Raw genomic sequence first — 14,482 nt, 5'->3', positions numbered from 1 at the left:
CTTAAATACATCTGAGTATATATATTAAAATCAATGAAATTATTGTTGCTTGGCTGAAATGAAACTCCACCAAAAATCAGCATAACAAAATGTGCAGTGGAATTTTGCTTTTGTTCATAAATTGATTTATGAGTATAGAAAAAATCATGATCTTTCATAATTAAAGGGTTAAAGGAAGCACATCAGTCTCTTACAATCGGTTCATTTCCCCAATGGCTCAGAGATATTTACTAATCATTTTGTTTGCTGACAGAACAAATGTGATTCAAAATGTCTAAGAATTCCAAGTTCAACACTATCTATTTCACCGCCTTCTTAATCACATAGTCTATTAAAAAAAAACAGCAGGATAATGTGATAAATATATAGCTATATATAGAAATTTTATTGCAATTATCAAATAAATGTTGGTCTTAGATTAAAATAGTTTCATTCAAACATAAAATGTATGTATCAATGATTTAAATGTTATAAACTATTGAAATGTAATTCATTTCCAAAGGAAATGCTATTAATTCCTACTAACAGTAATTGTGCCTTACATAGTAAGTCTGTCTGTTTTTAAGACTTGTACACACTCCAACATGAGTGGGATTTATAAAATCAAAATCTTTGACCTTAGCAGCCAGTACTCATCATTAGTATCATGTAATCAAATCAGGGTGGAAGCAAAAAAGTATAAACAGGAGAAGCAAAATTGAAGAAAATAGACAAAATATGCCTTACTATTCTCAGGAAAGAAGATTTGAATCACTTTTGATTAGAAACTAGAAAATGTTTTGGTTATAGATTTCCATGTACTGTAACTAACTGACTGATAGAAATATTGTAATGAACTGAATTAGAGTGTTTTTCTGTAGGTTTCACATTAAATCATATAAACATACAGGACAACCTTTTCCAAATTCCATTTTAATCAGGACACAATTCATGTTAAGAATGATCCCTATTACATCCACTGGTCTATGAGTTAACCAGGGCAGGGACCAACTCTAGTTTGTCTGTAGTTCTAAATCCAGCTCCTAACAGAGTGCCAGTTAGAATAGATCATACCATGTCTATTATTTCAGGCTAGCTAAGGATAGTCTCTCTCTTCAAAATCAGGCTAAGAAGTACTTTCTCCAACTCTTCCTTAACCAGCCATACTCTATTAATCTTAACACATTGAAAATTTTACATTAAGCTGACTTTAAAATTTTAAAATGTCTTTATGCTTAATTTGAAATGAAATTAATACTTTTAAGGAAAGGACAGGAACAATATTTCTACTCTCCCTTGTATTGTCTATTAAAAAATATGACATGGACTTGAGACAAGTGTTGAAGAAAAGCTTTAGAGAGAGGCAAACAAGAAATAGAAATAATTTGGCATTGTCACTAAAGAATGACAACTTATTCCAGTAATATCTCCTTATCATATGTGCTGACAATGCAAACAAATGATTAAGCTTTTGGTGTGCAGTGGACACTCACACCAATACAGAAGTGTTTTCAGTGTTAGAAATCCTCTTAATGGTCTGCCCATGCTTTCCTCAACAGTACAAGGCTACAGTTAAGTTGCATTATTATTATTTTTTAATTTGTAGAAAATAATCCATCCCTAAATAACAACAAAAAGCATATCAGTCTCATCCTATATAATTCCTTCTATTGCACTAGGTGAAAAGTGACCAATGGAAAGTCTTCTTGGATGGAGTCTGAACATCTTTTGACTAATGGTGTGATGGCAGAAATATCAAACATTTGCTAAAAACAAGTTCCATCTTTTTGAACTTCAACTAAAATTGATAACACATGTTAGTACCAAGTTCTGAGCAGGACTGTGCCCCCAGCTTTCTGCTACTTTGAAGATCAGAGACTCTCTCACCTTCTCTTGTTTAAGACCATCAAGCTCAAAACCACACCATTAAAATTGTTTATGGCTTAATTCAAATAAATGAAAATATAATTATTGAATAAAGGGCTTTCTCTAACTTGAAAATGATACATTATAATAGACTTAGTGTTTCAAAGCACATAGTTAACAGCAATAATAAAAAATTATCTTTAAGCCAAAAAGGAATTGTTTTCAAGAATTTTCCTCTACACTCCCAGATTAACTGGTAAAATCTTCTCAAATTCAACCAGAAGTGGTCATTTAGATTGCATAGTTCTATTCCACCTAAGAACATATTCTTATGGAATCTTATTTGATCTTACAAGGACCTGGAAGTAATAAAGTAGAACTGCTAATTCCACGTTACAAGTTACAAGTCTCTGGGAGTGGTTTGATTTGTCAGATGTCTCACAAACCAGTAGAGCTGAATCAGAATTTGAACTCTGACCCTCTGATTCTTAATCCAGATACCAATATGATTTCTTTTCTTCTTTAAATACAACTTGTTCATTAAATTATAAGCTCTGTATCTCTAGGTGTGCGTGTGTGTGTTTCTGAACTTTGCAGGTAGATTGTTTTAGCAGTCATATACTCTCAGGAAACAAATAAAATGATAGGAGTGGATTAAATAATTTATTTGGTGACAAAATTGCCTTGTTTATATATTAAATACAACTTATTAACTTTATTCTAAGGCATTTCTATTTCCTCTAGCTGTAACAGGATGCCAGACTTAGAGCTTTTAAATATGCCACTAAAAGAGTTCAAAATCTAATTCTAGGTCTGCTACTCTATTATGCTTGCACTATATGAGATGACTGGGATTTATATAGTCAGATTTGGCAGTCTCTTGCATGCTTATTTGACCAAGGAGATATATGAAATTTAGAACTTTCACTCTAAGAATAAGGCAGCTGTAATTCATATTAGAATGTTACAGACTCCTACTTGAATAAGACATTTAATGTATAATACCTGTGATTTTTAAAGGTCCTTTTTTTTCTTAATGCATTTTTTTCCTGCATTTTGGTCTCAGGGGTTGTTTTATGGATTTCTTTGCCAGGTGACCATAATTCATATTTGATTATTCCATTTATATCTAAAGAAGATCTTCTTTATATATATATATATATATATAAGAGATATATATATATATATCTTTATATCTAAAGAAGATCTTCCACAATAATTATGGTTTAATTTTGCTTATCATTCAGTAAATGAACTTATAGGAAATAGCTAGCAAAACCAAACAGTATAATAATAACTCATAACACTGGTAACAAAAAAAATTGAGAATTTTGAAAATTGATAGTTAAAAGAAGAATGGATACATAAGTACAAGTGAGTTTCCTCTCCCAATGGGCTCAAGATCTGAAGGACAACCACTTGGTGAGAATGATATGGAGGAAAATAAAAGGTTAAATGACTATTAAAAACCCAGTGAGACATGATTCTATAATTCTAAGGATATTAAGTAGGATACTCTATAGATATGGTCTTGCCCTGAAGGAACAAATATTTCATACTTTTTCCCAATCCTTAGTATTTTTATTATTAAAATTTTTATTATTAAATATTAATAGTATTTTTATTATTCATTTTTAAAAATTAAAAAGACATTTTTCATCAGAACTTATTTTAGTGTTACAACTAATGTAGCCTCACTTTTAGGAGTACAGAGGGAAAAATATGCTTCTAACAAGACTTAATATGGGCTTATAGTTTATGGTTAAGTTCTCCTACATTGTTAAATTCTTAACCACACTTATTATATTAAAAAACTCTAAAGGAAATCAAAGTATATTTCAATTATACCATGCTCTTGTGAGTAAGGAATTGCCTTTTTACTCATACAAAAATGATAATAGGTATTAGTGCCATTTGGAAAGTGCTCCACGTAATGTTAAAGAAAAATATCATTGTGAAAAATATAATGTGCAATGTCTGTTGGTAACCACAGAATATGTAAATATGGTGCCAATGAATTATCCCCTAAAGGATGCCAAATTCCCTGCCATATGCTGTCTTTCACTCTAAGAAGTCTGCTACTGCCAGTTTAGCTTATTCTTCATCTTGTGCCCCAAAATCTTGAGAAAAACAACATCCCAGAGCATTCTCAAGAGGTTTTCATTGGGACTGGAGCCAAAAATCACATATCTGTCTCATGGGATCCCTTTTGAGCCTGGATGGAGAAATCATCATGGAAATAAGTTCAGATCTCTGTCGCAGGCTGTAAGCCAGAGCTTCCCCAGAGTAGTCAAGAATCCATCTGGGACTCTAGATGAGAATTATTTGAAATCCACAGAGAATGGAGAAAAGGGTTTGGGTCTAATGTGATTCCAATCTTTACAGCTCAGAAGCACTCCCAAAACTCTCATAATTTCCCTAAAGCCAGGGGGGTAAATATTTGGAAGCTTAAATGAAACTAGTGAACAGTAAAAGAAAAGGCAGCTAGCCAGGAGTTCCCAGCAATTTCTGTCAAAATTGAGTCATTGTTTTTTCCTTGCTACTCTACATGACAGAAAGTTCTACATGATTCACTCAACTGTAGTTTAATCAGCATATATTACTATAGTCCAATATTTAGATCCTAAATTTTTAAAGCTTTTTAAGGTCTACAATAGCACTGTCAAAATAATACTAGTTAAATGTCTTTGGTCTCTTGTCAAAGAAATACATGTTAACCCTAAAACACTGAGGTTTTGTTTTTGTTTTTTGATTTTTTTTTCCGTTTTGTTTTGCTTTGTTTTTGGTTAAGACTAACAGGTACTCATGAAAAAAAGACCAAAATTCTTAAATTATTGACTTTGGGTTTACACAACCTCTGCTCAACATACACAAAATCAGTCTTATGACTTCACTTACTTTTAGTAACAACTCCCTCCAGTCTAATGATATTGGGATGGTCAAACTGTCCCATAATGCTTGCTTCTCCTAAGAAGTCTCTCCTCTGCTTTTCTGTGTAGCCCACTTTCAGGGTCTTGATGGCCACTGAAATCTCTTTTTTTGAAGGAAGTTTTAAGCGACCACTGCACACCTCTCCAAATTCACCTGTTAGAATGCAGAAGAACAAAACAAGAAAAGGTAAGAAATTATATTATAAAAAAATCATCAGTAGGGAGCAACTGTTTTCTCTCAATAATTCCAATTCAATAATTGACCTGCAAGATGTACACTTGTAGGCCTCCAAATTATTTTGGAAGATGGTAATAAGAAACCCCAGGACATCCACACCCTGGTGGAAAATGGACCTTGTGATAAGCCTCATGTATTTTGAAGTACTACACTATGAATAATGACATATGAAAGAATAAGAGGGAAGTCAAAAGTTATATCTATTAGATTTTTTCATTCCTTGTTCTCATAGCTACCATTTCCTCAGGATAATCAACCAGCATCAGTGCCAATATAATGGGTTAAACACTGGATTAAATTTCAGATGTTTATCAGTATTCTGTTTTTACCAGGGCCAATTTAGCTGTAAATTCCAGCTCTCTGAAAATGGGAATAAAAAAATAAGCTATCAAGTCATTTTATGGAGTAGGGTGTGTTGTATTATTCACATACTAGTTGTAAAGTTCTCTGGGGCTCTGGAAAGAGAAAAATAATCTAACAGTATTGAATAGTATCTAAAGAATTACTGTAGAAATATTTTCTTAGATCCAATGTCTTCAATAAAAAAGTTGTCTTAAATGCACAATCAGAATTTGTTGAATATGGAGTGTTGCTGACTTTCATGTAGTCTAATTTAATTGATATAAAATTGCCTAGAACTAGTTTGGTCACTACCTTCACATACATTGTTATTGAGAAGATTCACCCATAACGCTTTCATTTGATTTTGAGCTCCTTGAGAGCAGAGACCCTTTACATTCATTTCTCTGTCTCTAATGCTGCCACAGTGATTGCCATAAAGTAGTGCCACATATTGATTTTTCCTCATTCAAGAAAGAAATCCTAATATTGTGTGGATTATTAGATGGGTTTTGTACAACATTTTAAAAAATAGTTTTTAACAGCAAATGAAAGTTTTTCTGAAAAGAAAAATTACATGATCAATTTTTAGGCTCTCTATGGAATGGAAAAACATTTTTGGTCCAACCTTTTCACTGTGAGTTTTTGTGCAGGGCCCATGCTCCATGGGTCAGCCAGAAAGAAGGTGTCAAGTAGTGAGATACTTCTCTATTTTTCATCCAAGTAAGTCCTTCAACCCACAAAAGCAGCAGGTTGTCCTAATGATTTACCAGCTGCATCCCTACAAATGACTTGCTTCTCTCCAGAAAGTTCTAAACTCCCTTAGACTTGACCCTCCCTTGCTCAGGAATCCAGTCTTGCCACTGTTTTCAAAACAATGACATGTACTGTAACTTGTCAAAGTCACTTAATGTCCAAAAGCAGGTATTCATACATTTATTTAATAAATATTCATCAATTGGCAACAGTGTTACAGATACTATGAAAAACACGGAGATATAATGGTAATAAAGGCAGATCTAATTTCTTCCCCTCAAGGAAGTACAGAGATGATAGTAATATCTGCAGCTAGAGTGTTTTTTAGGATTATGGGGAGAATTAGGGGCAGAACTTGAGAACACTCAATGATCTTTTTTTAAATCAAAGGAAGAATATGCCATTATAGATGTGTGAGCATTAGGAGAAGTTATGATGCAAAGTAAATCATTGTTAAAAATTTGTAAACAAGACTAAGAGTTTCTTTCTTTATGCAGGGCTCTCAGAACATTGCCCAAAACCCCAGTTCACTCTGTGTAAACATTAAGTTTGGGCAAACCACAAGGAGGCATCCATCATGAATTTTCATATTCTGAAAAAAAGTTCTGCCATTATCATGGATCAATAGGGTGTAATGGACAGTGTTTTAAATTTGGAAGTCATGGACATTTATTCTAAGTGGCAAGTCACTTGTTAGTTTACAGGACAGACAGTACAGAACTGTGAGATAGAGCATGGATTCTGGAGCCGATTGTCTAGGGTCTAATTCAGCCTCTGTCACTTATTTTGAGTGACTGTTTTGACCTCTCTGTGCCTTTGTCTCCTTATCTATAACATAGGGACACCAATTTTGTCTATTTCATAAAATTTTTGTGCAGTTAGAGGAATTAATGTACATAGAATGCCCTTAGAATGGACTTAGAAGAGAGCCAGACACATAGTAAGTGCCATCTAAGTGTTAGTCATTCTCTCTTCCTTGAGTTCAAACCTACTTTAAGAAGGATAAATATCGGGCTTCCCTAGTGGCGCAGTGGTTGAGAGTCCGTCTGCCGATGCAGGGGACATGGGTTCGTGCCCCGGTCCGTGGAGCGGCTGGGCCCGTGAGCCATGGCCGCTGAGCCTGCGCGTCCGGAGCCTGTGCTCCACAACAGTGAGAGGCCCACGTACCGCAAAAAAAAAAAAAAAAAAAAAAAAAGGATAAATATTTATCTACTTCTTAACGGTTAGATCAAGGAGAAGAATAAATACTAAAGTTCTTTTTAAAATATCAAATTCTGTATTACTGTAAAAAGAGATGGCTGTGATGATCACGGTGATAACAAGCTTAATGTCATATTGGACAAGTATTTGTAAAGGAAAGAATGTTGTGAAAGTACCTCACTAGGGAGATCAAGGGGAAGAGTTTGAATTTCAAGTGGCCCAATTGGTGTTTCTTCCTTTGTTCTCAGTGGGAGAGCTGGACATATGGACATGTTATCTACCTTCAAAATTCAGAAAATGGTGCTTCAGTAATGCTAGTATTTAAAAAAATCATAAAATTTAGAAATGTGATTATTTTATCTGATAAATACTAGAAATTGTCACAAATACATTATACTAGAGATAGAAATGTTACATATTAATTCAATTCTCTTTATAATAACTGTTCTTAAAAGAACAGTGTTGGAAAAATTAACAAAGACTGGACAAACGCAATGCCTGATTTTTCCATCTAGCCAATTTTACATGGTTCAATTAACTTTGCACCTGTGAGAAACAAACTTTAGATCCTGTCATTTCTAAATAAAAGCACAGCTACAAGAAGTTCATTTGAGAAGACACTACTTGATTTTTTAAATAATTAAGTGCATCAGTGTTTATTTGCCCTTTGAAATAAAATATGCTTTATGAGAATGGGTACACTGTATTTTGATTTAAGGTACACAATGCACAATTGCTCAAAATAAAATTTCTTATGCTAATTTCATTTAAAACAGGAAATAATGCACTTGTGTTTAAGTGGAATGACCCTCTACACTAGTCAAAGCCCATTCTCCTTCCACTGTTTTAATAAGAGAAGAATAATAAAAAGACACACTGAACAATGCTGTTGTGTCAGCTAAGCACTATACATGAATTATCTCAATTCATCTTCAAAAAAATCTTAGAAGGCACTATTGTGATCATTAGTGTCTAGCATAAACTTTGAAGTTGAAAAGTACAAGCTTCAGATTTTGGCTTCCTAATTAATATCTATGTGACCATGGGCCATTCACATTTTCAGCTTTTGTTTCCTCATCTGGTGAAATGGAGATAATAATACCTATTTAAAAGTCTAATAAAATTAAAATCATGTGAATGTCTAGCACAGAATAGGAATTAAATATTTTCTACCTTCAGGAAACCTTGAAATAATGGTTGGATTGAGGAATAAAATTAGGAATTTTGGTCATTATGAATTCCTCACTAACAAAATTATACTACCTTGAGAAAGTTAATTCATGCCTCAATTTTAATTTTGTAATTTGCAATATGGTTATAATTCTTCTGGTTTTTCAATGTATAAATGAGAGTTTCTGTTATATCTATTTCTTTGTATAAAATTTTTGACAGAAAACTAAAGAGTTAGTCCACAAATAGTCTTCCTGTATATTTAACTGACTGTGAAAGTTCTGTCATTTAATAAAAGATTCAGCCTTTAACAATAGAAGATAGGTGTTTAGGAAGGGTGGGAGGGAGGGAGACGCAAGAAGGAAGAGATATGGGAACATATGTATATGTATAACTGATTCACTTTGTTACAAAGCAGAAACTAACACACCATTGTAAAGCAATTATACCCCAATAAAGATGTTAAAAAAGAAAGAAGATAGGTGCTAATCAATTTAGCATGATTACTAATTTTTTGTGGACAACATTTTTTTTTTTTAATTTTAAAAGGTATAAGAAGTGGGTAAGAGTATAAATGAAAGAAGGTGGTCATGAGTGGACTGTGATTGAAGTTGCTGTAGAAATGGTTACATGCAGGTTCATTATACTATTTTACAATTTCATCTATTTTTGTAGACATTTAAAATTTTACAAAACAAAATGTTAAAAAATGATAGCCTTCAAAACCTTGATTTCATATTCTATCTTGCTAATGACAAATCATTTAAAGGCTAATCAAGACAGACTAGAATTGGGAGTGCATTTTATAAAGAAATCTTCCAGGTGAAGCATAACCAACCTTGAAGATATACATATTTGCAAACAAAATAGGCACAGTTTTATCGCCCTTAATGTGGCAAATGAGACTATTGGCTGCAAAACTCTGAAAATGCAGCATATGTCTAATTTTTTACAAATATGTTTGAAGAAAGAAAGGAAAAAGAGGATCTGTTTTAATCTTTAATGAGCGTCAAGGATTATTAAGTGATTCAGTACAAATAGTCTTTCCCTTTATCTCATTGATCAGATACCATTTTTAATGAGTATGCTTTGTCTCACACTACTATGTTCTAGATACCTGGCTTTGTCAATAACATCTGTATATATAAGCTTTTATTAATGCAGAAGGCCCCAAATTTCAAGGTCACAATATGTCTGACCTTCTGGACATTGGTTGACCTTCTCTCATCACATTCTCCAGTTGAGTGTGCAAAGTCTTTTGCTGCATATGCTAAGGCAACTTCCATGCTGGAGAACAGTGCACTCTTGTGGGACAGCATTAAAACCAGCATGACAAAGCCCCTCTGCACCATGGAGTAGTTGACAAAGCAAAACTATACAAATGAAAGAGTAATCAATATATATCTGGATTAATTTAGGCCGAATTAACATAGATGTACAGTGAATGTGTGTATTCTTAAGTCTTAGATTGTGAAAAAGGAAGTACTTATTCTAGTTTCCTTTTATGAATTGCTAGTTTCATATTTTCATATTATCTGCACATGTGAATTTTAGGAGGATATAACATTAAGAAAATTAGAAGAGAAGATTTATGAAACTATCATTTTATTTAGATAATATATGAATTACTCAGATTATCCTGCTTGAATAGTAAATACTACTTGAGTTATAAATAATTCTTTAGTACATAGAAAAAGAAACAGAAAATTATATGCACATTTGTGTAAAAAGGCATCAGTCATGTATAGAGTACTTGCAGGAAATGTGATCTGATATGATATGCATAATTCAAAAAGTTCATTTTTCATACTTTCACTCTATTTCCCACATAGACATAACTAGTTCGTGTTTGTTTTTAGAGCACTATTGAAGAATGAGATGACTGTGTACAATTATTGTACAATATTGTTTATTTTTACTTTTGAGTAGTAGTTTTATTAAAATGCACACTGCATATTCTGTGAATGCCATATGTTTATGTGTAATTTTATAAAATACTGTTATTTTATAAATATAATTTTTTGGAAATACTCAACTGCTATTAATAATATCTATAATATTTTAGAAATATGCAACTGTGACACCTATTAACACTCCATAGGTGTTTGTTAATGAATTTGTGATTGAGCAAATTAATAATTAGAACAAAAGTATGTCTATATGAAAACAAGCTTCAACACAAATACTTTAAAACTATATACCCTTACAAGCAAGTATTAAAATGAAGCACTTCACATTATTTAAACTATCCTCTCAATATAGTTGTGATGGAATTTGTATAAAATATGTCATTTTTTATTTTATTTTGTGTTGTCTTTGTTTTTTAATTCCAAAGAAGATTCTAGAATTACTTTTTCTCTACAAATCAAAATTTTCACTTAGTGGGCTCATTTAAAGTAAGACACACTTTTATCCTGTTATCTCCATTTAGCCAGATAGACTTGACACATGATCAGCATAGCCATGGAGAGATTGAGCTGCGGCGGCTCCCCGCTCTGAAATTCAATAAATAGAAAGCTGGCCGTGGTCTCTGAGGCTGTAGGTCTGGCACCTTTGAAATCATTACATTCCATTAAATACTCGTTCATTTATTTACTGCCTGCCTTTCATCATGAAATCAGAAAATGTCCCTTTTCATAGCAATATATTTTGGCCTGAGAACCTGAGCAGTCAATCCCAGGCAGCATTCTTATGCATAGCTGTAGACTTGTAATTAACATACTAGGTTGACAGTGGGATTACTGCGGTGGTTACCTGCTCCAACAACTTTGTCAATGGATATGTTGGTGGCATCCAATTCCTTAGCAAACTCATGAACTGCTTGGGTAGGGTCTTCGTAAGTGTGCGGGTCAACGTAAGTCCTGAGACCTGGAAGTTTTACTGTTTAAGGAAAGGAAGAAAGGCATTTAGGAAGAAAGGCATTTATAAAACCTTTACCGTGTGAATTTATGATAACATTATTGGTTTTTAAAAAAATCCCCATGACATTAAACCGTAATGAAACAGAAAGAGGTACCATAATGAACTTTCTCTATAAAAACACTAGAAGGAAAATGGACATTCAAGGAGGGGGTTCTTGAGGAGAGAAAAATGGTTCAGAATTGAATAGGTCTAGTAATTACTACCAGTAGCAGCAGTGGGTGAATGCCATCACACTATCACACGTTTGTGACTCTGTAAACAGTGCGGTAACCAAATATCTATTATAGTGCCGCATGTGACAATAAAGGAAAGCTTGTGACATACTTTCATAAGGCGGAATAGCTGATGTAATTAGAGGATATAAAACGGCATGTCTTTCATCTGACACTATTCTGCTTTTATTAACAGTCACAATCAAAATTCCCCACTGCATTTATAGATTTACGTTAAGCTGTGAGTTTACGTATACATAATATGGGTATTATATGTATATACTAATACAGTTTAAATTAACTGAAATCTTATTATGCAGCTTTTCAACATGGTTAAAAGCAATATAAGTGCTCTCTATAAGTTTAATAATTGTGGCAAGGAGCTAAATTCCAAACATAAATCATATTTATAGCTTATTAAATATAAACTTTCTTCATAGTATATTTATTTATTGAATTTTTTTGAAGGTGAAAAATTTTCATGATGTTCTGCAATTAAAATAGCACAGACAAAAGATACAGGAGAATCATTTTGGATTTCATATAATATTAATAAAATTCCTATCATTTGGAAATATAATTCATATTTGAAACAATTTGGAATGTTCAAGAAACTAACTTTCTCTGAAAGAAAACTAAATTTTTAAAAAGGAAACCTAAAATCTATTAAAGTACATAAACATGCTCTAACATTAAAGGACACTGTAATTTAACTGCCACAGTATATATACTAATAATATTGATTTTGATTTTAATTTTCATAATGGTGAATAATATTAGTAAAATTATTTTAGCAAGGGACATGGATTCTTTCTTTTTTTTCTATCACTTTTTCCCAGCTTTATTGAAATATAATTGACATAACATTGTGTAGGTTTAAACTGTACAATGTGATCGTTTGATACACATATATATTGTGAAATATTTACCACAATAATATTAAAACATTCCTCATCTCACATTATTACCTTTTTTGTTGTTGTTGTTAGCATGAGAATGTTAAAACTCTACTCTCATAGCAACTTCCTAGTGTATAATACAATAATGTTAACTAGAGTCACCATGCAGCACCTTCGATCCCCAGAAGTTGTTCATCTTCTAACTGAAAGCTTGTACTGTTTGACCAACATCTCCCCATATTCCCCATCCCTCAGCCCCTGGCAACCACCATACTATTTTCTGTTTCTATGAGTTTGATATTTTTATATTCCACATGTGAATTCATAAAGTATTTGTCTTTCTCTCTCTGGCTTATTTCATTTAGCAAAATACCTTCAAGGTCCATCCATGTTGTCACAAATGGTAGGATTTCCTTCTTTTATATGGATAAATAATATTCCATTCTATAAATATACCTCATTTTCTTTATCCATTCATCTGTCAGTAGACACTTAGGTTATTTCCATGTCTTGACTGTTGTGAAAAATGCTATAGTAAACATGGAGGTGCAGATATACCTTTGAGATAGTGATTTCATTTCCTTTCAATATATACCCACCAGTAGGATTGCTGAACCATATTGTAGTTGTATTTTTAATTTTTTGAGAACCCTCTGTACTTTTCCAATATTGGTGATACCAATTTACATTCCCACCAACAGTGCACCAGATCTCCTTTTCTACACATCCTTGTCAGCATTTGTTATCCTTTGTCTTTTTGAGAATAGTCATGCTAACAGATGTGAGACAGTATCTCATTGTGATTTTGATTTGCATATCCCTGATGGTTAGTGGTATAGAGCTCCTTTTTATGTACTTGTTGGCCATTTGTATGTGTTCTTTGGAAAGAATGTCTATTCATGTCTTTTGCCCATTTTCTAATTGGATTGCTTGGGTTTTTGCTGTTGAGATCCTTATGTATTTTGGGTATTAACCTCTTATCAGATATATGGTTTGCAAATATTTTTACCATTCTATAGATTCCCTTTTCTTTTCCTTAATTGTTTCTTCTGCTGTGCAGAAGATTTTTAGTTTAATGTAGTAATGCTTGTTGATTTTGCATTTGTTGCTGGTGTTTTGGGGTTCATATCCAAAAATATCATTGCTAAGACCTATGTCAATGAGCTTTTTCTCTATTTTTGTTCTAAAATTTTATAAGTTCAGGTCTTATGTTGAAGTCCTTAATTCATTTTGAGTTACATTTTGTGAGTGATGTAAGATGATGGTGTAGTTTCATTCTTTTGCAAATGAATATCCAGTTCTCCCAACATCATTTAGTGAAGAAACTATCATTTCCCTATTGAGTATTCTTTGGCTCCCTAGTTGGCCATATTCATGAGTTTAGTTCTGGGCTCTCAATCCTGCTCCATTGGTCTATGTGTCTGTTTTATGCCAGTACCATACTGTGTTTATTACTATAACTTTGTGATATAATTTGAAATCTGGAAGTGTGATGCCTCCAGCTTTCTAAGATTGCTTTGGCTATTTGAGGTCTTTGTAATTCCATATGAAATTTGGGATAGTTCCTTCTACTTCTCTGAAAAATGCCATTGGAATTTTGGTACAGATTACACTGGATCTATAGATGGTTTAGGTACTGGGGCCATTTTGACAATATTAACTCTTTAGATCCATGAGCATGGGCTATCTTGCGGTTTATTTGTGTCATCTTCAATTTCTTTTTTTTTTTTTAACATCTTTATTGAAGTATAATTGCTTTACAAGGTTGTGTTAGTTTTTGTTAATAACAAAGTGAATCAGCTATACATATACATATATCACCATATCTCCTCCCTCTTGTGTCTCTCTCCCACCCTCCTTATCCCACCCCTCTAGGTGGTCACAAAACACTGAGCTGATCTCCCTGTGCTATCCGGCTGCTTCCCACTAGCTATCTATTTTACATTTGGTAGTGTATGTATGTCCATGCAA

The 14,482-nt window shown here is 33.0% G+C and overlaps 1 protein-coding gene across 1 annotated transcript in view; it reads right to left on the bottom strand.

Moving 5' to 3' along the window:
- Nucleotides 1-14,482, bottom strand: part of EPHA3 (EPH receptor A3) — a 362,146-nt gene that overhangs the window by 44,076 nt on the left and 303,588 nt on the right. Inside the window, exons 10-11 of the mRNA XM_060010492.1 lie at nucleotides 11,233-11,358; nucleotides 4,744-4,929 (exon numbers count right to left, since the gene is read on the bottom strand). Of these exons, the coding sequence (XP_059866475.1) occupies nucleotides 4,744-4,929; nucleotides 11,233-11,358 (312 nt within the window). The remainder of the gene's footprint in view (nucleotides 1-4,743; nucleotides 4,930-11,232; nucleotides 11,359-14,482) is intronic.

Source organism: Delphinus delphis, chromosome 4 (genome assembly GCF_949987515.2).
Source record: "Delphinus delphis chromosome 4, mDelDel1.2, whole genome shotgun sequence".
Lineage (NCBI taxonomy): Eukaryota > Metazoa > Chordata > Mammalia > Artiodactyla > Delphinidae > Delphinus > Delphinus delphis.
Note: the sequence above shows the minus strand (reverse complement) of the source record. Positions and strands in the feature narration are given on the sequence as shown.